The sequence below is a fragment of the Schistocerca cancellata genome, chromosome 9 (genome assembly GCF_023864275.1).
Source record: "Schistocerca cancellata isolate TAMUIC-IGC-003103 chromosome 9, iqSchCanc2.1, whole genome shotgun sequence".
Taxonomy (NCBI): Eukaryota; Metazoa; Arthropoda; class Insecta; order Orthoptera; family Acrididae; genus Schistocerca; species Schistocerca cancellata.
The window spans coordinates 309410989-309426711 of record NC_064634.1 but is presented as its reverse complement, the minus strand read 5'-3'; the positions used below and the strand labels follow the sequence as shown (position 1 = coordinate 309426711).

At 43.3% G+C, this 15723-nt stretch overlaps 1 protein-coding gene across 1 annotated transcript in view; it reads right to left on the bottom strand.

Moving 5' to 3' along the window:
* Positions 1–15723, bottom strand: part of LOC126100767 (cell division control protein 45 homolog) — a 145424-nt gene that overhangs the window by 87462 nt on the left and 42239 nt on the right. The window contains exon 6 of the mRNA XM_049911387.1: positions 6182–6243. Coding sequence (XP_049767344.1) covers positions 6182–6243 — 62 coding nt within the window. The remainder of the gene's footprint in view (positions 1–6181; positions 6244–15723) is intronic.

Here is a 15723-nt window from a genome sequence, read left to right as displayed (position 1 = left end):
CAAAACATACACAAGCTGCAGCTTAAGAATCCATTACAGGGGAATGTGCCTTCTTATAAATTTATGGTCATTGCACAGAGGATGAGTAATTAGGAATGATAAACTGATATGTCAGTTATTTAGAAAAGTCAGTACGCCTAATGGCTGGGCATGGATACTAAGAAACTCTATAATGTAAATAGGATTAAATATGACAGGCCAAACAAACGTAAACCGATTTTGTGCTACTTCTAAATGATGTGTTTGGTTAATTTTGTCTTAACCAAGAGCAACATCACAAATGCTTGTAGCATTCATTAATAGCACAACTTACAGTGGAGACAGCCCAACATGGGGATCATTTCCTCACAAGACAAACTTCCTCCACAATGGCATGCGAGCATTTAGGAGTATCTCACTAACTGTCTCTAATGTCAATGGACTGGTTATGCATTGGTCACAGCTGACATAGCCATTTGCACATTGCCTTCCTACTTGTTGGTTTTCCCAGTGGCAGATTCTTGAGGAGTTTCACCAACTACAAAATTTGCACACATCACTTCCCCTAACGTCATCAGAACTGAATCCACTGTTATCCTGAGCTTTACAACAGAGGTTTAAGCGAGCTTGGCAAGAATGAGTATCAGTGATACCGGTTAGATGTTTGTGACAATCACTAGGACAGCGTACAGCACCTTTACAGTGAAAACTCTGAACTATCTTCATGGCGACAGTTAAAAGAACATGAATTTATATAACAAGAAATCAGAACTTCAGCCACTTATGTGCAATGAAATAAATCAATGGTGAAGGTCAAAAATTTGCGTCAGACCAGGATTCAAACCAGGCTGCTCTGCTTCCCTGGAGCAGCTGAGCCCAAATTCTCAACCTGTCGCGCGCGAAGTAATGCCCCCTTCCATTAATAAGCTCCATATCACTTATGGTTGTTGGGCGTATGGCGGATGACAGTCAATTTTATATCCCGCCACAGTCCAGGACGTCTCAAGACATTTCTTCAGTCTGGAGTCTCTTTGACTGGAGAACAATAGGCTATTTTCCTATGTTAAAAATATGGTTTAGATTGTTGTTATTCTGAGTGATTATAACATTCAAGTAGCAGTTACAGTGACTATTCTCACAAGAGATATGTTATTTTTATCGAATTAAACCTTAAAAATCATTAAATATCAAGTTTGGTCACATGATCAAAAATGCTCTATTACTAACTGAAGCTCTGGCGACTTCACAAACCAGGAGTAAGATGAAGTTATATGTGTGTCATAGAAGTGTTAGCCAAAGTTGCCAGGTTTTTATGTACTTCTTCTGCAAACAGCTTAGTCATTTAGTGACATAAATCGCAATTCCAAGTTTTAACTAACATCAGAAAGGAATTTTGTGAACACTGATATTAGAAACCTTACAAAAGTTAATGTGTTTATGCTCCGCCCATTTAGTGGCGCTATATGCAGCAATGGACATTCTTTTCCCTGATACCTGTAACATCATTACACATACTCAAAACTAAGGGACTGTAGAACTTTTGAAAATGAATCTGTATCTTATAACTAGTTCATTGACTATCAGTCATCAACTATGACCCAAACCACAATAAAATTATTATTGGTGACTCTCAATGCTGATTTCCTCTACATAAGAAACTTGGCAGAGGGACAGCTCAGAGCAAGCATTCTGTGATGCAATGAATAGCACATTTGACTGTGGGTGAAGAGGACATGAGTTCAAGTCCTGGAAGGGTAATATATTTTTAAAACTTTTACACAAAATACTAAAATAGTGTTTGCAAGAACTCACTGTAGCAATTGTTTAAATGGTGGGCTGTATTAAATATAGCTTCAAATTAATTTAATGATATGAATATAATAGAGGGAAACATTCCACATGGGGAAAAATATATCTAAAAAGAAAGATGATGAGACTTACCAAACAAAAGCGCTGGCAGGTCGATAGACACACAAACAAACACAAACATACACACAAAATTCTAGCTTTCGCAACCAACGGTTGCCTCGTCAGGAAAGAGGGAAGGAGAGGGAAAGACAAAAGGATTTGGGTTTTAAGGGAGAGGGTAAGGAGTCATTCCAATCCCGGGAGCGGAAAGACTTACCTTAGGGGGAAAAAAGGACAGGTATACACTCGCACGCACACACATATCCATCCGCATATACACAGACACAAGCAGACATTTGTAAAGGCAAAGAGTTTGGGCAGAGATGTCAGTCGGGGCGGAAGTACAGAGGCAAAGATGATGTTGAAAGACAAGTGAGGTATGAGCGGCGGCAAATTGAAATTAGAAATTAGCGGAGATTGAGGCCTGGCGGATAGCGAGAAGAGAGGATATGCTGAAAGGCAAGTTCCCATCTCCGGAGTTCTGACAGGTTGGTGTTAGTGGGAAGTATCCAGATAACCCGGACGGTGTAATACTGTTTCAAGATGTGCTGGCCGTGCACCAAGGCATGTTTAGCCACAGGGTGATCCTCATTACGAACAAATACTGTCTGCCTGTGTCCATTCATGCGAATGGACAGTTTGTTGCTGGTCATTCCCACATAGAACGCTTCACAGTGTAGGCAGGTCAGTTGGTAAATCACGTGGGTGCTTTCACACGTGGCTCTGCCTTTGATCGTGTACACCTTCCGGGTTACAGGACTGGAATAGGTGGTGGTGGGAGGGTGCATGGGACAGGTTTTACACCGGGGGCGGTTACAGGGGTAGGAGCCAGAGGGTAGGGAAGGTGGTTTGGGGATTTCATAGGGATGAACTAAGAGGTTAAAACCCAAATCCTTTTGTCTTTCCCTCTTCTTCCCTCTTTCCTGACGAGGCAACCGTTGGTTGCGAAAGCGAGAATTTTGTGTGTATGTTTGTGTTTGTTTGTGTGTCTATCAACCTGCCAGCACTTTTGTTTGGTAAGTCTCATCATCTTTCTTTTTAGATATATTCAAATTAATTTAGTTTGATCAATGGACAACTGAGGTTAAATGCATTTCCTTTGCATACAAACAATTCATTCTTTTGGAAAGCATGGTGAGTAGTGAAGATATCACTATAGTCCCACAGTACAACGAGGTATAGGATGATGAGATTTTGTATGCAGAAAGAGAGAAAACACGTACGACACGCAGGTAACACAAATGTAAGGGCTGTGATGTTTGTGGGTGTAAACTAACGTCAGTATCTGGAGTAGACTTATTTCGTAAGATGATGAAACTTCAAAATTTTAAACAATAAGGATTCTAGCTGTACAGTACAAAGATAAAAATACTTTTTCTAATAAAGTAAAAAGTGTTTGGTTACATTAACTAGAAAACATCTTTTTGAATGTGTCGTGTGTGAACAGCAAATGCAAATGTAAGAGCATGTAAACGACAAGGAAAACAAAATAAGACTCTGTTTCTTATCAGCGTGGTAAAGTTTTTTAATTTTAATTTGGTTTCACTAATGAGAGGACTGCCAAGTCATAAGTTAAGATACTCTTTTGGGCTGGATTTGAATCTGTGATCTACGGATCATTTCATATAATTTGACAGTCTACCACTCTAACAACTAAACTACTAAAAAATGTACATGTAATAGGGTAAAATGACAACTTTCACTAAGAGTTTAATTTTGTAGAATGTCACTATCCTTCCTTGTAACAGTGAGAAAGCATATCTCAGAGGTAAATCAATGTTAAGTTCAGAGTGCAAGACACTCTTAATCAAGCTAGAGAACTTGTATGTTGACTACTGGCATTTTACTGGTACAGTGCAACCACATTTTACACTTCTTATCATTCTTTGGAAGAGCAAAAACAAGTTTTCAAAAGTTTTTACAGATGTATTTGTACAGTGTAGTACTACACACCATTTGCAACCCATTTTTTGAAACATAAATTCCAAAACAAGACATCACTATGCATGAGCTTTATGAAAACAGGAGCAACAACCTAGCCAGTGACATTACAGGCATCAAACAGCTCAAATAAAGCATTTTAGTCGGCTTTCAAATTATTTGAATTTCATATCTGTTTTATAAAAGAATAATGAAAATCAAGAGGGGAAAAAAGCATGTTATGAGGATAAAATGACATAATTAGCCATTTAAGACGATTTCCAAGAAAAAGTCAAATACTCTATTGTCTTCAGAAATGAACTCACTCGGAACTGGCTGCCAATGACCAGTGAAGACATGTCTGGAGATGCCTCAGACAGTGGTGGGACACCAACCTGACTGTCGCCCTCTATACAGCCCGACCACCAGGAGTGATGGTCCGGAGTGCCATTTCTTTTCACAGCAGGCCCATTTGGTTATCACCCACAGCACTCTTACAGCACAGTGGTAAGTTGTTGCCCTTCAAGGCAAGAAAATCTGCACTTACATTTCAGTATAATATTGCCCACCCGCATATGGTGAAAGTTTTTAATACTTGTCTATACACTTGCCAAACCCTACCTCGGCCAGCATGGTCACCGGATGTCTCCTCAATTGAGAACATTTGGAGCATTATGGGCAGGATCCTCCAATAAGATCATGATTTGACATTCTTAAGCACCAGCTGGACAGAATTTCACACGATGTCCCTCAGGAGGACATCCAACAAATGCTTATCAATCAAGGCAAGCCAAATAACAACTTGCATAAGGACCAGAAGTGGACCAATGTGTTATTGATTTGCTCTATTTGTGAAGCTCCTTCTATTGAATAAATCTTCCAATTTTTTCTGAAATTGTAATCATTTGTCTCTCTGTACATGGAGATCACATCTACTGATTTGTGGCCCACTGGATAATTCCTTTGTTCGCACAAATCAGAGGGGAGGGGAACAGGTAGATCTAAATAATCAAGGAGCTCTGGGAAGTTCTTGGATGGCCCAGTTAGTAAAAAGCAACTACGTCACTGACTAATTAACGTGACTTGTAATTGACAATTCACGATCCCAAATTGCACATCTAATGGTTTCCCACGGCAACAGAAATTTGATTTTCAGTATTTCACATAATTACTGACTGAATTATAATTTTTAAATGTTGACATAACCTATTCAATAAGAGTTATAATCTTATTTTAAACCTTAAATTGTGCAGTGTAAGTATTGATATACTTCACACGACTTCACAAAAACCACATTTACCATATGGTAATGTGAAGGAACTTCTAATAAAATAACGTGACTTCTAACAAAATATAAGAACGTGTAAGTAACTATTACAAATTAAAAGTAGTTTTAAGTTCACACTTCACACCATGGAACTGAATTCCTACGATCTGATCTTAAACAACACGAGGAAATTTTCTGCTCTTGCCAATGAACAATAACAAAGCACCAATTCGTACAATGCTCAAGTAGTACACACCTTCTGCATTCTGCACACATGGCATTTGTAAGTGGAGCCTCATGCTCTATCTGTGGGCCGTCAGGCTACTGCCAGCTAAAGTTAGCAACAGTGGGTTTTGCCCATAAGGGCTGCCAGCTTCATTTGACACAGCCGTAAGTGAGGACCAGCTGGAGTGTGTTTTTGCAACACTGGAGTGACATATGACACATAGAACTCTAATAAATGATTTTAATTAGACTACAGTTTTAGATGTCCTGTCATTTGCCTAAAAAATGACTATTTTGTAACCTACTGCATTCAGCAATTCCTTCCAAAACATAACAAACTAGTTAGAAGCGTAAAAAGGTTCGCTACAGGAAACTCACCCAAAAATGAATGGTCATCTGACTTTTCAGTGGTTCTGAATGCCACTCTATATTTTTATGCCTGTGGAAGCTGATGACCAAATGCTGTTAAATAATTAACAAATAAATGGCGAAAGACAGAATAAAGGACAACTCATGTTTGTTATCTGTATGTCAAGTGGTACCATGTGCTATTATATTTATAAGTGATCAGGACTTGGGTATAATGCACTGAATATAGCTACACAGTAGCTCAAATGAATCTGCAACAAACAAATTAAAAATTTACGACCGATGCTGCCCTACCTCCAACTGTGAATAAAGACCAAGTCTTATCTGCGGATTCTTGATATTTGTGACCTATCCTGAATTGTGGTTTTCCAGTGAACACCTACATCTGTAGAGCTTTTACTGGTATTAATACATATCAAGTCATTATAACCACACACCAAGGACTACAAAAGTATATGAGTTTCTACTCTGTAATATACCACTAAAGGAAAATGTAAAGACCAAATGACTTACCACAACATTTCATTGTCGTCCTTTGAAAGTTTCCACGCTAATTCAAACATTTCCACAGCACTCTGAAAAACAAAAAAAAAAGTTACCAACAATTGTCATTACAAAGCTTGTTAAACCGTATCTATAAGTAAAAGTCTGCATTTGGAATTTATGCTCAATTGAATTCCTTTGCTCGTGTTGTTCCGTGGAAGTCTGAAAGACATCAATGCAGGTGCTTCAAATGCAGTGAGCAACTGCATTTGATTTTGTTCATTCTCATTTAGGCACCTCAAACTCAAATGGCCACTAAATCACCTGTTGCAGGATCATGGCACATGACATGAGCCTAAGCAAACATGAAAGTGAAGGCTGGAGCTCAAGGCAGTGTTTAGAAAAGATTTTCCTAAGTGACTTATCAGATTATTTCCAGCTCGAGCATTATCGTCCAGTAATATGAAATCTGGGCCCACAGCACCTTGCAACAACCGCATGAGGTCCCAAAGTCTCGTTACAATACCTGACAGCACTTAAACCTTGTTGATTCACCCATACAATTGCATCCAGATGTGTTCAAGTGGTCAACATAATACTAGCTTGTGCCATTAGGGATCTTCCTTGATATTTGTCTCTTTCCACAATGTTTGGGTCCTGAAATCATGTTCCATGTTCCCTCCAGATACAAATCTGTTGAGAATCACTCTGCAGGCCAAATCGGGACTCATCTGTGTAAAGAACATGGGCCCACTGTTTGACTGCCCAGGTGGCATGTTGACGACTCCACTCTAGACGTACCCATCTGTGAAGATGCATGAGAGAGAGACATGCAGCAGGTCTCCGACAATAAAGTCCACTCTGCTGAAGCCTTCTGTACACCATCTGCTTCAATACAACACATCCAGTGGATGCTGCAAGGTCAGATGCCAGTTGCTGTGCAGTACTAAGGCAGTAGCATAGTGCACTTACAGCCAAATAACAGTCCTCTCTTTCTAATTTCACATTCAATCAGCCCTACTTTGGTCCTCGGGATAAAGTGTTGCAACATTCGAGAAACAACAGAACCATTCACATTAAGCCACATGGCTACATCACTTTGCGACTGTCCTGCTTCCCTTCTTTCTACGGTCATTTATTGCAGAGAGTTTGGTAGGCATATTTTCTGTGCCATACTGCACTGTCTGTGCCTGTGTACACAGCAATTGTGGATCTAGATCTATCTGGTAAACACTTCAACGTTTGATAGGTTTCCTGGCATCACCTTGGGGCAGTTGTGAGTGTTCTGCATGGAAGATGGCATTCCGATCAACGATCATATAGACATCTGTTGACAGTCTGTGCAATTATGTCATGAATTAGATGCAAGACAGGGAAAACAGCAGTTTGTTGCTTTAATTTTGGACACCAGAACAGCCTTCAAGCCACTGCATGCTCATCATCAGATGGTAGTGTTACAGATACATTACTTGGAAAATGAGCAGCTAGACACTATAGGTGTGGTGCTGGAGAAAATAACTGTATTTCCATTATTTCTGTGAGCAACACAGCCATAGCGCCTTGCTGCACATGGTTCAGGTAATGTTCCTGTAACAACCCCATTGGATGATGAGTCTGCAGTGGCTTGAAAACTAGTTAATATTGCAGAAAATAAATTTGTTGTTTACACATAAAATGGCAGAAACTCTGCTCTTCTCTCTTTCAGTTTGACGATGACACATTTGAAGGCACATGTCCAAGAACATGCCAAAATTTTAATTCTAAAGCATTATCAGCTACTGTGAACAATACTGAAACTGAAATTGCATAGAAATTTGTATCACAAATCATTGTTCATTTACATTAATATCAGACGGGGCATTTCTCATACAAGTTTGCAGACATTGATTCACGATTTGGACAGGTGGACGTCTCCAGAGTTCCACCTCATCTTACAACAGTGTCATCCAACACTGAAAGACAGACCAATGAAATATGGATGAATATGATGTCCAGAATTGCTAGCCCATAGGCACAAATGCCTGATTGCGTACACCAGATATAAGAACTGACCCATATAGGAAAAAGTGTTAACCTGACTATTACTGTACACAATGTTGACCATGAAATCATCTTCATCTTCATCAGGAAGTCCTTCCAGTAACCATATTGGATGTCATCTAGTACTACATTTTTTGAACAAAGTCCTAAATTTTTTGTGTGAATTATTAAAAAATGGGGTCAATGGCTTATTTTATGATTTATGCTGCCAAACACACTGTCCCTTTCACAAAGAAAATTGGTGACATGAATTTGTTAGAGACAAGTTAGACACAAGAAACAGAGACATAGGCAGAACAGCGGTTTTAGAATGCAGTTAGCATAATTGAGCCACAGAAATGTAAGATATGCCCAAATGAAAAGAAGACCTTCCCTGAAGCAATGTTACATATAATCCGAGTGTGTGTGTGTGTGTGTGTGTGTGTGTGTGTGTGTGTGTGGCCCGCATCTCGTGGTCGTGCGGTAGCGTTCTCGCTTCCCACGCCCGGGTTCCCGGGTTCGATTCCCGGCGGGGTCAGGGATTTTCTCTGCCTCGTGATGGCTGGGTGTTGTGTGCTGTCCTTAGGTTAGTTAGGTTTAAGTAGTTCTAAGTTCTAGGGGACTTATGACCACAGCAGTTGAGTCCCATAGTGCTCAGAGCCATTTGAACCATTTTTTGTGTGTGTGTTTACCAAGAGATAACACGGTGGTATTTCCAGTTGCACTAGTGAAGTTAACAGCTTCACAGCAATTTTCTCATTTCTGGAGAGTTAATTCTGCAGTTCACTGCACGATGGATTCCCCTCAATCAGCATAAATAGTGGTTATCCAGTTTCTTTGTGTGAAAAGTGAGCATGCTTCACAAATTTATCGCACGATGAGTGACATGTATGGTGAGCAATGTCTCCCATGGTGCACAACATTCTGGTGGTGTCAGCATTATGAGGCACGATGTGTAAACATCAAGAACATAATTGATTGATTAGCTGAGGGGAGGGGGTGGCAGTGGGGGGTTATGGGACTAAATGGTGAGTTCATCAGTACTGCTGTTCCAAAGGTACTCCAGAAGAGAGAGGGTCTGCTAAAAGTAGACAGATCCAGCTGGAGGGTTCAAACTATAAAACGAGCAAGTTAAAACACACACACACACACACACACACACACACACACACACACACACACACACACACTACTAGGCATCAAAGGGTAGACCAAACCTAAAAAAATGGAAAAAACAAAAATCAAACAACAGAAAACCCAGGATGGAATGTAACAATATTATGAGAATGAAAGTAGCTACTCACCATATAGTGGAGATGCTGAGTTGTAGATAGGCACAACAAAAAGAGTCTCACAATTAAAGCTTTCAGCCATTGGCCTTCGTCTACAATAGACACACACACACACACACACACACACACACACACACACACACACACACACACACATGACTGCAGTCTCAGGCAACTGAAACCACACTGGAAAAACAGACAGATAAAAGAGTGGTCTTCGCATGGGGAAGTGGTCATGGTTCCCAGACCGAGACAACATGAAGAGAGCCCCAACCACAACCACACTGCCCCTGCTCCAGGAGTAAAGAAAAACCCTATATCAGAAAATAACAACAACTTTCATGGAGAAAACTGACGACCGGTTCAACCATCCATGAATTGTCTGCTAATGTTAACGATTAAGAATCTGGAAGACTATACTTAATACGAAGGGCCAAAAGAAGGGCACATTCCACCAATCTATGCAATACTGTCAGTCCAGCTCCACAGCCACATTGTGGGAGTGGCTCATCACGCAAGACATAACAATAGGTGAGCATGGTACGAAAATGTATAAATGGCATAAGACAGTAGTTGTCTTGATTGTGTGGAGTTTATCACTGAGGGCAGCAGTTCACCAGGTATCATTCCACTTTTGAGCAGAGACAGATTTGATAAAGATCCACATTCTCTCATTCTCTGCAGCTGGAACCATGGAAGGGAGTTGGGGGGGATCTACTTCTCTCACCAAACTGTCAGCCAGTTCATTCCCTGGGATGCCCACATGACTTGGGGTCCAGAGAAAGACAACTGAGCAGGTGGCTTGGCCAAGGGCAGAGAGAAGGTCATGGATAGCAGAGACCAAAGGGTGACGAGAGTAGCATCGATCTATAGCCTGAGTCATACATGTTAAAACACTGTGAAGGGAGGCCTGCGTAACAAAGTGGCCTGTTAATAGCCAGCAACTCTGCTGTGAACACACTACTACATGACCGCAGCAATAATTGGAGTTCTAAGCCAATAGGAGATGTGAAAGTGTATCCCGTCTTATCTATTGTCTTAGAACCATCAGTGTAGAAGATGGTAGGACCCTGGAACGCTGCAAGAATGGAACATACAACACGCCGAAAGACCATAGGGGTGACAGAGACCTTTGGATCCCGGAATAGGTCAGTCCTAATCCATGGTCAAGGCACCATCCAATGGGGAGGGCGGGGGAGGAGGAAGTATACGGGGCACATTCTAACAAGTTGAAATGAAGATCCCAACAGAGGGAAGTTAGACACATGTCAACTGGCAATACCACCTGAGGTGGGTATCAGGAGGGACATCCGTCATTTGCAAAGAGGAGAGGGTAGACGGGATGGTCAGGGAATCGGCATGTGGCAATTGCGTAAGAAACCAGGAGTTGGCTCCCCACTTCTGGGAGCAGACTGTCGATGGGAGTAGTGCGAAAGGCACCAATAGCCAGATGCATCCCACAATGGTGAACAGAGTAAAGTATTTTCAGTGTGGAAGGAGCTGCTGTGCCATAAACCTGACTACCATAATCTTGTTTGCACAAAACCAGAGCACAGTAAAGAAGGAGAAGAGTAGCACGATCTGCACCCCAAGAGTGTTAAGCTTCTGCAAGAAGGCAGTCTTCAGGCGGCAAATATGAGGCAGCCACGTCAGCTTTTTATCAAAAATAAGGCCCAATAAATGGGTCTATGCAACAATATCTAGGCAAGTTCCGGATTGGAGTGTAGTGTGGACCAACAGCACAAATTCATAAACTGCATTTTGGAGGGAGAAAACTGGAAGCCATGGGAGAGTGCTCATGTAGAGGCCTGTCAGATGGTGCCTTGGAGCTGGCACTCAGCTGATGCTATTGAATGGGAGCTGCACCAGATGCAAAAATCGTCAACATACAACACTGGGATACCCAGAGGCCCAAAGGAGGTCACAAGCCCACTGATGGCTATGAGGAAGAGTGTGACACTCAACTCAGAATCCTGTGGGCTACCACTCTCCTGGATCCAAGGGGTGCTGAGTGAAGTGCCAACTCGAACCCAGAAGAACTTTTGGGATAAAAACTCACATATAAAAATAGGGAGAGGGCTGCAAAAGCCCCAGTCATGGAGGTTAACTAAAATGTGAAGGGACCAAACTGTCTCATATGCCTTACGTAGGTCAAAGAAAACCGCAACAAGGTGCTGGCGGTGAGTAAAAGCCGATCGGATTGCTGCTTCCAACCTGAGTAAATGGTCTGTTGGAGATAGTCTTTCCTGGAAGCCATAATGATTCGGGGACAAAAAGCCCCAAGATTCAAGTACCTGATATAATCAGAGCAATTTACCATCCTTTCGAGCAGTTTACAAAGCACATTGGCCAGGATAATTGGGCAGTAGCTCTTGAGAGACGTTGGGTTCTTCTCAGCTTAAGGACGAGGATAACTATACTGTCTTGCCATTGCAAGGGGAAGGCACCCATAAGCCATGCACTCATAAGCCATATGTGGTTGAACACCCTAAGAAATGTTGCCTCTGGGTAACGTCCAAGTGTTGGATCATCTGGTTGTGAATGGAATCTGGGGCTGGGGTCATACCATGTAAAGAAGTAAGGGCCTACAAGAATTCCCATTCAGTGAAAGGTTCATTATACAATTCACCTTGGTGGGGGTTGAAACTGAGGGATTCTGTTCAACTCACGTTTCTGCTGGAGAAAGGGACCAGTATAGGAAGAAGATGCCGCTGCTGTCTCAAAGTGTGTTGCGAGGTGTTCTGCAAGGACTGATGGATCAGTACACAGAGCACTCTGGAGAATAACACCCTGGAGAGTAAGACCCTGAACAGTTGATTGTCGCTGGCAGCCCAGAAGGCTACAGAGTTTGGACCAAACCTGCGCTGAAGAGGCTTACATCTCCATGGAGGAAACATACTGCTCCCTGCATTCCTTTTTACTCTGTTTAATAAGGCAGCAAGCCTTAGGACACAGACGCTTAAAAGGGATAAGGTTGGCATGTGAAGAGTGTCATTTAAATCACTGCAGCGCCCATCGGCAGTTCTGGATAGCGACTGCTACATCCTTGGTCCACCACAGTACTGGTCTCTGATGAGGGGGAGCTGTGGATAGGGGGATAGCAGAGTCAACAGCATGAAGATTATTGGCAGAGACGCCCTGCATGACTGCATCGATGCAATTCAAAACGGAGATGTTGAAGTGCACAGCAGACACACGTAAAGACTAATTGGCCCTGTGAATGCCCAACATGGGAGCCCGTCTGCCTGATGGCAGCAGGAGAACGATGGAATCACCAGAAAGTGGTCACTGTCACAAAGGTCATCATGGGGTGACCAAAGCAGGGAAGCCCCGAGAGCAGGGGAGGAGATTGTGAGATTGATAGCAGTAAGGGTGCCATGAAAGGCACTCAAGGGGACACAAATCAAAGTCTGTAATAATTTGGTCAATTAGAAGACCCCTTGAAGTGGCACTCCCCCACAGGGGGTGGTGTGCATTGAAGTCCCCAAGGAGGAGATACGGGGATGGGAGTTGCTGTATTAAGGTGGACATTTCAACGTAAGGAAGTGGCCTACCTGGAGAGAGGTAGATGTTGCAAACATTGATTGCTGGGGTTGTTTCTACTCTAACCACTATTGCTTCCAGTTTGATACAAAGGGGGATCCAGTCACCAAAGACACTGGTGTGAACCAAAATGCGGATCCCCTGACACGCTATCCCGGGGATGGCACGGTTTCGACAGAACGCCCAATAACAACGAAATGTTGGAGAGTGGTCACCACGGAAGTGTGTTTCTTGAAGAGCAAGAAAGAATGCAGAGTAAGAGGAAACAAGGTATTGAACCTCCAGTAGGTGTCACTAATGTCTGTTGCAATTTCACTGCATTATCGTGTGGAGAGAATCCAGGTTAGACAATATGGAGCCGAGTGGAGGTCATGTCAATCGTTTAGTGGTCATCACCAACAAGGATGGGGTGACTTCCATAAATAAGACAGCAGACTCAGGTTGCGGGGTGGGGGGTGGGGGGATAGCACCTCTGGGGGCACCAGGTGGGCCTTGTCCTGGGACTTACATTTTCTTCTTCTTCTTCTCTTCAAATGTGGAGTAGGGCAGGGGACAGAGGGAGGGCAGGCTTCTGCAAGATCTGGAACCAAAAGAGAGCGAGCAACCTTGGGGCGCACAAGTGATGCGTCTCGTGGCCGAGTTGGTAGTAGGCTTCCGGCCTCAGATATTAGTAGTGTGATCTCTGTGTGTAAGGGGGCTCAGCTAGATAGGACATAACAGCCCCACCACAATGACTGGATACACGTGCTGATGGCCTAGCAGGGTGGAGGGGGGTCACTGGGGGGAAGGAAGAGGGAAAGGAAGGGGGAGAAAGGAATCCACACCGTAGATGGTAGGAGGGAGTTCTTCCCCAAATGGCTCACTCTAAAAACAGAAAATTTAGAAGTGGAGATCAAACCCGAAGCAAGGACCAAAATAACAAAAAGGATGAAAGACAACAGGCTTGAGGAACAAAACTGCAAGCAATACAGGGAACTAAGTGGATAACCAGGAAGACATAAATAATAATGCCGAGAGAGGGGAAGGAGGGGGATGCTGGTAAGGAGCAAGGATTGGGAAGGAGGGGCACGGTGAAGGAAATGCAATATCTCAGGGCTCCACGTGCACCATGCTCTAACTCATGAAAGAAGCGCGAGTTGGTTGGTTGGATTAAAAAAGGGGGGGGGAGATCAAACTCTGCGAGGTCATAGGTCCCTTGTTTCCAGTAGGACAGCTACCCAAGGAAAAGAAGAAAACAAAGAAGACGTACAGCACAATAACAGGAGAGAGGAAGTACCAGAAGAACGACAGAAGGAAAACAAACACTACAAATGGACAAAGCAGGACAATAAAACCACAGAGAGACACAAGAAACAGGGAGAAGAGATTAGAAACAAGAAAGCAGATTACCATGGCTGGCTGACCATGAGAATAAAAAAGGAGAAGCCAGCCACTCTGCAACACATTAAAATCTCCACCCTTAAAGCACTAGGGTGGAGGAAAGGGACAAAGGACATGTGTTAAAACTCAGATCCAATGATAAAACCTACCCTCATGAATAAAACATAAAACTAAAGCTGCTGTTGAACGTAAAACTAAAGCTGCTGTTGAGGCATTGTCACCCAACACCGAAGGTAGGATGCTGGTAAAGTTAAAAGTCCGCCGCAGAGCGGCTAAAAGTGGGTAGTCCAGCAAGAGGTGGATGACTGTCATTTGGGAGCCACAGTGACGCTGAGGTGGGTCCTTGCGACAGAGGAGGTAACCATATGTGAGCCACATATGGCCAATGCGGAGCTGATAAAGGACAACTGATTCCCTGCGAGAAGCCCGCACGGAAGACTTCCACACATCTGCAGTCTCCTTAATGACACGCAGTTTGTTTTGCATACTGTTATGCCACGCCATCTCCCAAAGCCAAAAACCTTGCTGCGTAAGACAGAAAGCAGGGCAGTTTCAGAGATGCCCATTTCATGGAGCAGTTTCTGCATAGCCTGTTTGGCCAGCCCGCCAGCAACACTGGACAATTCCAGGACAGAGATGGACTCCTGGATGGTCGCTACCAAAGGATGGCGAGCATAGCACTGGTCGATAGCCCGTAAGCTGCTCTGGGAGTCAGAACACAGAAGAAACGACTCACCAGAACAGGAATGGATGTACTGAAGTGCACAAGATATGGCCACAAGCTCTGCAGTGAATAGACTGCAGCCAGCGGGCAAGGAATTCTGTTCAATATGGCCTCTGTGGACATAGGCAAAGCCAACATTACCATCAGTCATTGAGCTGTCGCTGAAAACAACTTCAGAGCCCCGGAACACAGCAATAATCGAGAGGAAGTGACAGCAGAGAGCAGTGGGATTAAAGGAGTCCTTAGGGCCATGCAAAAGATCCAGACGAAGCTTCGGCTGACGTGTACACCATGGTGATGTACGTGAACGGACCTCAAGTAGAGGTGGTAAAGGGAAGGACTCCAGTTCAGAGAGAAGGGATTGCACGCAAATCGCAATTGTGAACCCTGACCTGGGCCGCCTATGCGGGAGATGAACTGCCACGGATGGGAAAAGGAGATGGTAACTTGGACGCTCAGGAAAACTACAAATGTGTGCAACATAACTGGCGAGCAGTTGTGCACGTCGGATCCAAATGGAGGGACCAGGACACTGGTCATTAGACTTGTTCTAAAAGCTCCCGTCACTAGGCGAACGCCACAGTGGTGCACTAGGTCGACTAAACACAACGCTG